This window comes from Aquila chrysaetos, chromosome 16 (genome assembly GCF_900496995.4).
Source record: "Aquila chrysaetos chrysaetos chromosome 16, bAquChr1.4, whole genome shotgun sequence".
NCBI classification, from domain to species: Eukaryota; Metazoa; Chordata; class Aves; order Accipitriformes; family Accipitridae; genus Aquila; species Aquila chrysaetos.
Genome location: NC_044019.1, coordinates 14172043 through 14184858, shown reverse-complemented (window position 1 = coordinate 14184858; position 12816 = coordinate 14172043). Strand labels below are relative to the sequence as shown.

The 12816-nt window shown below is 39.2% G+C and overlaps 2 protein-coding genes across 10 annotated transcripts in view; one reads left to right on the top strand and one right to left on the bottom strand.

The window, feature by feature from the left end:
- The window catches only part of KCNC1 (potassium voltage-gated channel subfamily C member 1), a 133034-nt gene that overhangs the window by 112225 nt on the left and 7993 nt on the right, over positions 1–12816 (top strand). For 2 of the 5 annotated variants that reach the window (XM_030039609.2, XM_030039607.1), the window contains one exon: positions 1557–2875. The exons of 2 other annotated variants lie outside the window; for them this stretch is intronic. In XM_030039609.2, the coding sequence (XP_029895469.1) occupies positions 1557–1621 (65 nt within the window). In that variant the 3' untranslated portion in view covers positions 1622–2875. Of the gene's footprint in view, positions 1–736; positions 2876–12816 lie in introns of those variants that run through there. One more of the 5 variants, XM_030039605.1, reaches the window with a different exon arrangement.
- SERGEF (secretion regulating guanine nucleotide exchange factor) overlaps positions 9568–12816 on the bottom strand; it is a 168843-nt gene continuing 165594 nt past the window's right edge. For 3 of the 5 annotated variants that reach the window (XM_030039613.1, XM_030039617.1, XM_030039614.1), the window contains one exon: positions 9568–12272. In XM_030039613.1, the coding sequence (XP_029895473.1) occupies positions 12106–12272 (167 nt within the window). In that variant the 3' untranslated portion in view covers positions 9568–12105. The remainder of the gene's footprint in view (positions 12273–12816) is intronic. The other 2 variants (XR_003926987.1, XM_030039618.1) reach the window with 2 other exon arrangements.

Sequence of the window (12816 nt, the reverse complement as noted above, 5' to 3'; positions counted from 1 at the left end):
TCACGATGCACTGCAACCGCCTCTCGTTACTGAATGAAACAGAGGCTGGTTGGCTAAAGAGTAATATACGTCAGCATATTGTTGGCCTGTTTGAAACACGTTGAGAGCATCTTAATTGTTGTTCCAACAGACTTTCATCCATACTTTGTGCAACTCTCTGTACACTTGCTGAGCTGTTTATGTGCATGTCTGAAAAAGAAGGGGGGAAGGAGGGAGGGGGGAGGGAAACCAAATGCATGCAATTTTGTTTTCTTTCTTTTTTCTTTTTTTTTTTAATGCTGAGAACAAAGGAGTAGTATCTCTATAGCAACACAATAAATTCTATGGATTTTGCTGCCTTTTCCCCCTCCCACCCCCAAAGATACCAGAAACCTTAATTTTGCCTGAGGTCAAAATGCATGAAGTAGAAGGGAGAGGTACAAGTATGACAGAGACATAGAAAATCCCTCCCACTGACTCTTCTGGTTTTTTAGGATACAACCATGTTGCTGCCTGTAGGATCAATTACATAGCCTGACCATCCTTGAGAAAAGATGATTTTTTAAATATATATATATATATATTTTTTAAACTTGTTCTCTACCCCAATGGCCTTCCAAGTCATGTTGCAAGCGATACTACTCTCGGCATGTCCATGCATGCAGATGCTATTGAACTGGCTACAATGTTGACCTCATTCTTAGTCCATTCTGTCATTGATCCAATGCTGTACTTTGCATTTTTCTTTTAAATGAAGGTTACGAAATGTCACGGAGCCTTAACAGCATAGCTGGCATAAGTGGAAAAGCGATAGGATTATCCTCAGTGTCTGCGCCCTACAGCTCTCCTAGTCCAGTGAGACGTTCTTGGTCTCCCATCCCATCTATTTTGTAGCATGGATCAGTAGCAGAGAATGGTCTAAAAAGCTTTACTTTCAATTAGCCTATGCTATGTTGCATATAATCCAGGTGACTAAGTCTGAAGATGCAATGTCTCACAGTAGCACCTGCTGGGAATGGTGTTACTACTGATGCTAGGTGACAACACTCCTAAAATAGCACTCAGATGACAATAGGCAGGCATTTACGTAGTACTGGTGGGCCATACATGCTGCATGGTATCAGTACATAGGATGAAGGGTAGATGCACCAGATAGTTTTCTTCCTGGTGCATCCTGCTAGTATATGCTTATTTTGGCTAATGGTGGATCTACTGGCTCTGTACGGAATGGGTTAGGCATTTAGTCGATGCTGAAACATGCCAACGATGGAAGATTTTGCTTTTCTCAGGATATTTTTGAGCCATAGGAACCCTGCAGGAGTTTGAGCAAACAAGCACAGTAGGATGAAACTTTGCATGGGCGCCTATTTTAAGCTGAAAGCAATACTCAGATACACTGTAGAGAGGTCTCAGTCTGGCTGACTGCATGGGAAAAAAAATCCTGTTGAAGAAGAATATGGCTGCCTCTGCATGTAGCTATTTCACCTTTTCCTCCTTCCTTTAAAACTAAGATGCCGAGCTTGATGTGAAAAGCGCAGGGAAGAGGCTCAAGTACTGATTGTATTCTTTACATGCAGATCTTTGCAAAGAAAGTCCAGTCATTGCTAAATATATGCCAACAGAGGCAGTCAGAGTGACCTGACAAGGCAAGATGGAGATGAACATTGATGGCTAATAAAACATCTGTGTGGAACTGTGCAGGCATAGAAGACCTTCTCATTTGGACAAAGTTAACTCGCTCCATGCAGGTTTTACGGATGATTCTTCGTGGTTTTGGAGTTGTACTAGAGATGCAGGCTTTTTCTACGGCCAAAATGTAACAAAACTGTAGAAGATCCTTTTTTTTTAAATCTATTTTTTTGTTCCATAGCATGAATTGCATGAAGACAAAAATTAAAAAAAAAAAAAAAAAAACAAAAACCAAGAAACACTGCAAATGTATGATTAAGGAGAAAAAAAAGCAAAGTTATATATTTTCTTTCAAAGCTCTTTACTTTTACATACATTGTTGTAGCCAAAATGTAAAACATTATAAAACTGTACATTTCTTTGCTATGGATCGCTTCTTTTTGTATACAAGATACAGAGTAATGGTTTTAAAAAGTGCAATCAGGCAGTCATCGGTCATATTGACCACGCCTTCACAGTTCATCACACCGACATGGAAATCAAGAACTTTTAATCCAACTAGAAGTGTATAAAAATAAGAAAAACTTTTTCCTGTCTGTTTTTGTTGGCATGCTTGTGACACATGGGACCTTCCTTCGGACCTGACAGTAACAGCTGGTTAATTTTCCAGCTCTGGTTATGTTGTATTTTATCAATGTATAGATCCAACGTAAAGACCCTTCATAAATTGTTCATATTAAGTAATCAGTATGAATTTTAAACAAAAGAGGTGTTATTTTAAAACTGGGACTTATAGTACAAAATCAGGAAAATACTCAAGTATAAATGGTCTCAAAGTTTAAGGAACAAGACAACAGCATTGTATGCAATTTAGTACTGAGTAAAATGCATGCACAATGTTATGCAAAACAATTCTAGCATGAAATAAATTTTGTATCATGGTTTCAGTGCCTGCTGTATAGTGTAAAGGGGAATCCTTTTCTGAAGCGATCAGGGGTTTCCAGAGACTTGCTTCTAAAATCTTGAATAAATACAGTGTTCTCAACAGAAATGTAGGAGAAAAGCTTGGTATTGCTTTGGTTCTACAATACTAATTTTGGTTAGTAGATAATAAATGAAGCCTGCAAACACTTGATACAACCGATGTCTGAAGAATTCACACCATTAGTAATTTTATGAGGGAAGATTAAAAAACCCTATAATTATCTAGATATCTTCCTTTTCCCTCCCCAACAATAATAAAAGTTTGTCTTTTTAGCTGATTAAATGAATTCAGTTTTTCTTACTTCTTTGGGCCCTGGCCTTCACTTGTTCTTCACTGAGTCACAGGAGTCCACCTGATATGAAACTGAAAGAATCCAGGTGTCCAAGTCGCACTTTATTTGCCACACAAAACATGCAGCAGTAAGAACCAAGAAACACAACGGGATTAAATTTCATTTTAGATGCTACAAATGACAACTATGGACTGTGTGTCAACAGCATTCTAGTTGCTTGAGCATTTTTGGTAAAGTACTTCTATAAGGAAGGACACACCTTCATCCTCACGTGAAGAACTTCAAAAGAGCTGGCAACCTTCTAGGCAAGCTACAGCACCTGCGACTGCTGATGAGAATGGAAATGTAAAAGAAGTATCCCTATAGTCTGGAGGAAGTAGAGATTAAACCCCCAAAAAACCAGAAGAAACACTCATAGCTCTGGTAAGTGCTAAATTATAAACAAAAAACGCAACTGCAGCTGGACCTTGCCTTCACAAAACTCTACTCCAAAAGGAAAATCAAGGAAGACCTCAAGCTGCATTTTAGGAATAGAAGAAAGGCTGATAATCTGAATTTGTACGTAATTAGAAAACTCCTTTGTAGTCCTCGATGTGCTTAATTTCTGCTTCTGTTGACTATCCTTTCTCCCAAGAAATATTTTTCTCCCACTGTTTATATGCTGTAATTCTCAACTGATAAATGGGCAATTTCTTACATCCAGAAGTAAGATCCAGGTTAATCCAGGATCTAAAAGTTGCCTAATGAACAACTTTTCCCTTTACAATGTATTACGAAACCAGAAATAGATTTATCTGCCCCATTTTTTATTTAACACTAACTCAAGGGCCCAGCGTGAAGGCTGCTCAATTCTCCATTACTATAAGGAATACTAATAATTCAGCCCTGTAAATCCCACGTAGGTCTTCCCCTTCCACTGCACTTTGCATATATATGAGCCTTAGCTAACAGGTCAAGCAGTCATCATTCTGTGCTACTTTTTACATCTACCAGGCCCATTTTCATTTAGGTACTCCTCTCTCAGCTTACTGTGATTTGAGGTAACCAGGTCTTTTAGGTGACTTATAAACCCTTCAGAAACAGAACAGTACTTCCCATCCACTGACCTTCAGGAGATGCTCTAAAGCTTAAGATCCATCTGACCCCAGAGTTCCCCTTGCACAACAGTGGCAGCTCTGATAACACAGGGAAAGAGGGAGACAACTGGAAAATTTCAGGAGCTGTTACACCAAATCCTGACACTGAATTCTAAGAGAAATTTATCACATCATCCCAGCTGCCTTACTTTTAAGGAGCTTTTGCTGGGGTATTATGATTAAAACAATTCCTTCAAGCTTGCCCACTCCCACCACAGGAAGTATGTATCTTGACTAAAGCATTAAAACTATACATGTGGCTAGATTCTGACCTCAGGCTTGCAATAATGCCACCGACTACTACTGACTTCACACCATCGTAAGAGCAGAAGCACATTCTGTAGTTCAGTTACACTCTGCCTGTTTCCTGCTAGACATGAACATCCGGGTTTCTTTCTCTGCAAACTCAGCTTTCGGCAATGGACTCCCAGCTATACGACCTGATGCTGGTCCTTCATCTGAATCCACTGGCAATTAGTGGTTTATTACTTGCTAATATTAAAAGCACACCTCAACCACACCTTCTACACATATAGCTTTTCCTCTGACTGCATGAAGGTACTCGTTTTTTCTGGACCAACCTGATGTGTATCTGCAACTACAATTTCAGACAGCAAGGATCTGAGAAGTGGTTTCTGTTCTCTCACTCCAACAAAAAAAAAAATCTAGCTAATACCGCTGTGATAACAGTCAAGTGCAGCAGTCATTAATCTGGATAAAGTGATTTTTCACATAAATTGCCTTCTCTCTCCTTAAAGTTTCAGGGCCAAAGAGAAAATACATCACTGGAACAAATGGCTGCTAGGACAAATGAGCAGACTGAAATACAGAAGAGGGCAAGCAGGGCTAAGGCAAGGGCATTCACAAAGGAACTGAGCACAGAGCTGCTTACAAAAAAGATATCCGGAAGAAAAAACAAGTGCAGTTTTTACCCTGCCACTTTGCATATCCTTTTCATAGTTTCAAAACAAGCAGCCTACCTCTCTGCTTTCCATATATATCCTGGAAGCAACTTTGTCTCCGAGCTCACACACAAACTAAATTCACTTCATAAAAATGTGCTTAAATTATGGAGGTTATTTTTAAGTCACTCACTTATTTGAGTTTGGGCATAAAATACCTGTCTGTTCAGAGGTCCCAAAGCCTCTGCATTCATCCAGGACCGCAGGTGCAATATTTCTCTCTTTGGGGAATACAAATGCTTATTTGCAATCAAGAACAATATTTGAATTCAAATTAAACTTCAAGTTAGAAAATGGGTCCAGAACTGCATCTCTTGACTTTCTTTCCTTATCTGACAAAGCAAATGCTTTAAAACTAAGCACATTCATCTGCCCGCATGGAAAGATATATTCCCTGGTTCAGGCCGACAAAGCCAGGTTTTCAACCCTCAGCATTCACTTGAATATTTAAAAAACTTTATGCAAGTACATAGGTCCAAACATCTCCAGGTACCAAATATTAAGAGCACGTGCTCCAAGGCTTCCATTGGTTTCTCTACTGCCCATGGAGCACAGATTAGAGATTCCTTAGTCAGCAAAAGGCAAAGTATTGCAGTTGTATTAGCTCAGATATCACTCTAAGGTACCTGCACAGCTTCTGGACCCAAAGGGCTTAGCAGGGACAACACAGCCCATGCAGAGGCTGCTGACAGTGAGTCACACCAGAACAAACAGGAGACACATGGCTTGAGCCCAAGCAAATAAGCTCAGCAGGAGCCATGCTTTGTGGTGGTGGTTGTCAGTGCAAGTGGGTGACTGGAGAAGAGGCGGCAGTAGCACAAGAGGTGGGAAATGAGGAGAAGGACACAGGATGGGTCTGGAAAATGGGTTATGCAAGTAGGAGGGAGTGGAGCATATGAGGAAAGAGCAATCAGTGGTGAGGGGGAAAGAAGAGCAAGGCAAGAGGGAAGTAGTAGCAGTGAGGCTTACCTAAAAAAAAAAAAAATCAAGGACCACTAGCACAGAAGGTAGACCCTTGGCCTGGGACTCAGGAGACAAGAATTTTATTCTTGGCTCCACTTTGGACATGCTGAGTTAGCTTGGTTGGGGCATTTCAATTTTTTGTGCCTCAGCTTCTTTCTGTGACATTATCCCCTTTTAAAAGTGTTCTGAGGTCAAAAGAGGAAAAGCAGTCTTTAAGTAGGAATAGTTAGTATATATCTACTCAGAATTAAGGCACCAGAGGAGAGAAGCATTTCTCCATTATTTAAAAGATGCCATGTTTCCTTGTCTGCAGAGGAGCACAGTGCCCCTGTAGGAATCCCTTTTCTTTTGTACTTTAAAGCAGAGGATTATTATGGAAAATGATTAAGCACCCACACAGTTAAAATGACAGAGCATCTTCATTACTGATTGGCAACTCCTCTGCTGCCCTAATTTAGGTACATGTCTTCATGCATTCAAATCAGTAAAAACAAAACAAAAGCTAAACTCGTTTGACATCTGCAGCAAAAAACTAAAATCATGTCAGAATCTTAAAAATCTCCCCACTCTTGGACCCACTTCTAAATATAAAAAAAAAAGTAAAAATGTAGAGTCTTATAGCAGTGTTCACATATACTTAAAAGATCATGATGATCAGAGACTACTGGAATCATATTGAATTGAAATTCTGCAACTTCCACTGACAAAGTCTTGATCCCAAACCTTGCAGAAAAAATTCTCCCCAAGATTGCATTGTATCTGAATAACAAGGGGTTCCATAGGCAAAGCAACCTGGAAATAGATGAGAAAGATGAAAATTAATTGAGAGGCTAACCAACACAGAAATCAGATTTAGACTCAACCCCCTCCCAACCCGTAAAGGCTTGTCTGAAAAGGAATCAAAATCTGACACGTCACAAAATAAAAATGCCTGAGGAAGTTTCGCAAAATAAATGTCACCTCTGATTTTTTTTGTCCCCACAGCCAGCTTTTATTCAGGAATAATTACTTTGCTGCTCTTGTTTCTCACTAAACTGAAAAATGTGTTCTCCCAGTAATCTAAATTTATGCTGCCTCACTCTCCCACAAGGTAACACATGGTTCATCCAGGTCATGATTCAAATACAGAGACCATTTTCATTGCTGAGTATTTTCAGCCACATACTCTCTTTCCATGTTCTACAGAGGCATTTATGAGTAAAAACTGCCTCTGCATTAAAAACAGGTGAATGCAGAGACAACTGATGGATGAATCTGAATAAAATCCACAAACAGCTAAAGCATGTGCCTTACTTCAGTCCCTTCAACCTCTAAATGGGTTACAAAATAACAATGGCTTTACACATGCAGTTTCTCCAAATTAACTTCAAAGGCACATATGGTAAACACCTCCCTTTACAGTTATTTTTTGGGACATTCATCGAACAGAAAGCCATTTCCATACAACTGAAGCATTTTAATTCAAGGCTATCAAATCATTCTTTCTAACATGGAGAAAAACATCTAAGACCAGCATTTATCAGGAATTAAGAATAGCACAAAAGCTAATAAAAAAGAAGAAAGTATGTACCTTTTTTTGCACGTAAATCAAGATATTCATATGTCAAAAGTTCAAATGTCCAATTATTTTTGTGTCAGCTAGAGTTTTCAGCAAATTCAGTGTAAGCTCCACTTTTCTACTGTGCACATTTTTAAGTGCAATCAAAACCACACAAGATGATTCTCTACCACAGACCGCACCCATTCCCAGCCTTTGGGAAGCATGATATGTTTTCTGCTTCAGTATTTTCTTCTTCCCTTTACAGAATATTCAGCTGCTCAGAACTATAAGCTGGTAGTAAATACCACAAGCATGACTCAAATACTGATAAAAAATTCTAGAGCCTTTTTTAAGAAAAAATCCAGCTTAAAGAAAAAGCACAAGACTTGCCATATGCCGTAAAAATATCAGAATTGCTAAGAAAACACAGGGGACTTTTTGGTGAAAACATAACATCATAATTTCAGTGACAAAGATCTGTCATCATCGTGATTTCTAATACAGGGGAAAAGGAAGTGGAAGTCCCAAAATTACTTAAGTCTTGTTTAAATCAGATCCAGAGTTCATGGAATTTAAAGGAAAAAATAGTGAGTATTTGATTAAGTGCTGGACTAGGTCACAGGCCTGATCTAAACATTTCTGAGGCTGGAAGGTGAGGACAGATGTTGCTGTTCCAGCTGAAGAGAACTGGAAATTTCAAGATGTGCTATGAATGAGAAAGAAAACCCATTGCAGGTCAATAATTATTATTATTATTAATAAATAGTGGGAGAGGTGGAAAAATAACGTCCAAGAAATAGAATAGCTCGTTCCTCATCTCACTCCCACCATACCAGCAGGTTGGAATGCTGCTATCCCTGTGTGATTATTCAGTCTTCAGGACCTGTGTCTTGAATCTGTCTTCCCCCTCCACCCTCCTTTTCCCCTATGTTTTAGCTGACTACATCAGGCACTCTGCTGCCATTCATTTAAATGTTTTTCCATGGTCACCTTTCTCCTATACAGTCAAACTGATCTCCTTCATCTGTGTTCCATCCTCATATTTAAGTCTTATGACTCAAAAAATGTCCTATAAAGCAAAATCAAATCATATTCTTCCCCTCCTCCTCAATTTCTCTGTGTTCAGCCATGTAACCAAGCAAAACCTCCGGTCACTCATGCAGAAATGATCTTTATGGTGGTTGCAGATGGCAAGAACTAGTTAGTCGCCAACAGGACTGACAACATGCAGGTAGGGGAGGGAAGTCAGTGTCATGCAAGAAGTGGTGACTGGGCAAACAGGAAGAAAGACAGGACTGAATTTTTCTTTCAGACGAACACACTTCAAATACAAGGTCCAGCATTCTAAGCAGAAAAGCATCAAGTCACTCAGGAATGCTACACAAAGTCAAATAACAGCAGTGACTGCCAAGCAGCCTGAACAAATCCTATAAGAGATAGAAACTTCTGACACCACACACACATCTTGTACCAACATTCTTTAAAATGGAACAGCAGTGTCTTGCACAGGCGCACGTGGAGGTTGCACGAGTAACAACAGCAGATCTCCTAGGACTTTCAACAACAGAAGTACATACAACAGCTTCCTTCTTTCCCTCCACCCTGAAAGCTCTCTGGACCGAAGGTCAACAGTTCACAACTTAATATCACAACTTTGCTGGGTAACAAGTTCACCTTTTCCTCCTCATGAATGTCAGCTCATTGGCAGGTTTGCTTATTTTCAGAAAATGGGAGAGGAAAGGAGCTGCACAGACACTTGCTTACCTTGTTCCACTGTTATATATATTACAGACCATGTAAGTTTATTTGCATCTGAATGTGAACACAGAATGCTTACGTAAAAGGCTTTCTTTGTTTAGCAGTGAAGACCTGCATAAAGAAGTCTGTCTTTGCATGCACTGCAGAAGCATTAGCATAGCACACACTGGGTCTGCATTTTGCCTTGCAGAGACTGACCTTCTCCGTCAGGACATCCACAGGCAACAGTCATAAGGTCTGGACACCAGCAAGGAAAGGATTTTCTTCACTTGATTGGGAGCTTTTCACTGTGTGCTCCCTTCCTTACAGTAGAAAGTCTTAGCTGATTTTGTACAATGTTTTATTCTGCAAACAAAGCATACTGACATAAAAAACAGGGCATTCATGTCTGAACGAATGAGCAACAACTTGGTTTTGACATTCATCCACGTACCATCTACAATGAATCATTATTCACTCTTCATACTACAGCAGCATCTAGAAGTCCTGACCGACGACCAAGTATTTAGTACATCAAGCTCTCAAGACAAGTCATTACTTCTCAAAGTTTTCAACATACACAGGCAAGACAAAAGAGAGAAAATGCAGTTCTCGCTCTTTCAAAGATGAAGATCAGATGCAGATATGAAACACAAGATCAGAACCAGGAACAAACCAAAGTACTCCTTTCTTTCCTCCTTATCACCCCAAATAATTCTTTGCATTTCCAAAAGTGTGTTTGTGTTACAGACGTGAAGAAGTGAATAACATTTCAAATAACCAAGCTGCATTTATTTGTTACATAATTTGTTGGATTCTTCTGAAATGAACTGCAGCAACAGCATACACAGTCAAAATATGCTCACTACAGTAACCCCTATGTTATAGGGTGCACATACTAGCTGTGATTAATCAAGGAACAGAATTATTTAGAGGGTATGATTACTGAAACAAGATAACACATCTATTCAGTACACAGATTTTGGAGGAAAACAAAGGTAGAAACCTCAGACAGAAGTGCCAAAAAAAGAATGAGAAACTGTTCAGTGCATGTAATAGAAAGGCTGTGGTATCTAGAAAACAGCATTGAGGAGAGTCAATAAATAGCAACTTAGATAAGTAAAAAGTGCAAGAAGTCAGAGCCTAGAACAGTATATTACCATGAAGAACCACAACCAACACATGGATTAAAAAAGCCACTTTACAATAGAAGTCTCAATTCTGCACTTTTTGCAGAGGACCCGTTTGATTATTCTTACAGATTCTTTCAGTATCTGTAACATAGTTGTTATAATCAGCTTCACAATCAGTTCAAGTTTCTCATCCATTGAATAGAAAAAGAAAATACCTTTGAAAATTAGTCCATGAACTGTAACCACTGTAAAACCAAGGGGGAAAGCAACCCTAGCAGGCCATATGACTACCTTAATTCCTTCCCCCTCATGTGTAAGCTGATACATCATTAGAAAGTCTTCCTGTCCTATTTCCTAGAGCCCTTCTCTGAGTATTTTGTAATTCTGTAACACTTCTTCCCTGGCAAGCCTGCTTTAAAAATTAAACCACTGTTTGGCAACAGTAGGTCTCATTAAAAGGTGCATTTAGCACACAGTAGTATTCTCTATATTTAGAACTCAAAATACATCAAATACCACAGCAAATGTAACTATCGTGGGTGGTAAACATCCAGTTTAATAGCATCCACTGTATTTGTGTGAAAAACAGTTTTATAAATAGCTTCCAAAATTCTGCTCAACATAGGCTGCTAATAATACCTGAAGATAATTTACACTTTTTCATTTCTCCAACCAAAACAAGTGTTAGGCCTATGTTCTCTGCCAAGCACTCACCTGGAACAAGTACTGTGGGCATGCTCTGAACAGTAATGCAGCTGGGCCGCAAAACAGATGTGAGAACTAAGCTGAAATTATCAGGAGCATTCTGGTCTGCCTTTTAGGCTGGAGAACTTGTAAAAACTTTCTGTTTAGATTTTGATGTCTTCCTATTCAAATGCAGCTGGAAACACAGGAGCTACGTTGGATCAAACTGTCCTCAACAGCTACAACTCACTTGACAGTGAGTCAAGACAAGACAAGAACTTTTCTATTGTTTCTAAGGGCTCTTAGAAGTTTTTCTTCCCTAAGCAGTAGCTTCAGAAACTTCAGGTTTGGTTTGCAAGTTAATGATTAATTCATGCGGATCTGCATCCCTGTAAATCTGTAATAAACTGATGTCTGGCACAGAAGACAATTCCTCAGAAATATTGCTCCTTTCACAGTTTCCCCTTTTGCCAGCATTCTAAAGTATATCTCTTTTTTTTTTTTTTAAATCCTAATCTGTTTAAAATGTGTGTATGCATCTTTTTATGTTCACCGGCATTTCTCTGTGATGCAAACTGGATTTTCTGAGATGCTAAGAGCTCACAGCTCCAGCAGAAGTTGGCAGATGCAACACATGCTCATCATGACGTAAATATACAATAATAAAAGACCAGAAGGGGCCCTATAACTCCACCTTCTCAGACCATTTCCTCAGATTGAATTTATACACCAATGATAAGTGATGAAGCAGTCAGTTTCTTCCTCAAAAACTTCCCAGACGAACAAGAAAAAGTAGTTCTTTCTTCAAGGGTATCATGTCAAGGCAAAACATTTGTCATTCTATCTGTGGGTAAGAAAGTCAATTGCTGTGAAAAGGGCCCATGACACAATTTTGAAAATATTATAGTTTTCTATGCATGCTCGTTCCTTTTAGTCTTAGAAAAAACTTCTGCACTTTCCAAATATTGTGTTAATCATGGGCAATCCTCTTGTAGCACTTCTGAGCTACACAATCCAAAGATGTCCATCCACATCCACGCTGCTATGGTTTCAGGTGTGCTGAGTCTAATGTGGAGTTTGACAAAGAGCCATGGAGTGTCCTGCCCCACATCCAATTAAGATCTGTTCTGTGCAGCCAAGAGCTTTGACTGGCTTAGGGACATGAACATTTGCTTCTGTGCCATCACCACACATCCCATGCTCGTTCCATCCCCAAGAGAAGCACTGACCACCTAAAAGAGAAGATACAAAATACAGAATAAAGACCACAGAAACACAGCAGCTTTGGTTAGTTTTGGGAAGCAGATTTGTCAAGTCATCTTCTAATTATGTTCTAAGAAATTCTGCAAAGATGGTGAAAAATGTTCTGGTTCTCTTGAAAATGTAAATAAACCCGAATGAATTATTCTCTATCTTGTTCCATATTGTTAACAACATAAGAGAGATTAAAATAACAAAGACATTTGAAAATCACTTAGTAAATACATGGTTCAGTATTTATGCAGAGCCCACAGAAATCTCTCTGCACTTTAAGGACCTTCCCTGAAATGATGTGGAATCCCTGTCTTTCAAGTTCCCCCTAGTAAGCAAAACTATCACAAACCAAGCCCCATGACTTTAATCATTCACAACATGATCTGTAGGATTGGGGAACACAGAGTCACAGAGCAGCCAAATTACATCTCACTCCTACTTTCAAGTTCACATCTCAGCTTTTTCCTTTAAATAAAGTCTTCAACAACTTGCCTTACTCAATTATCCTATCTCTTCTGCTTG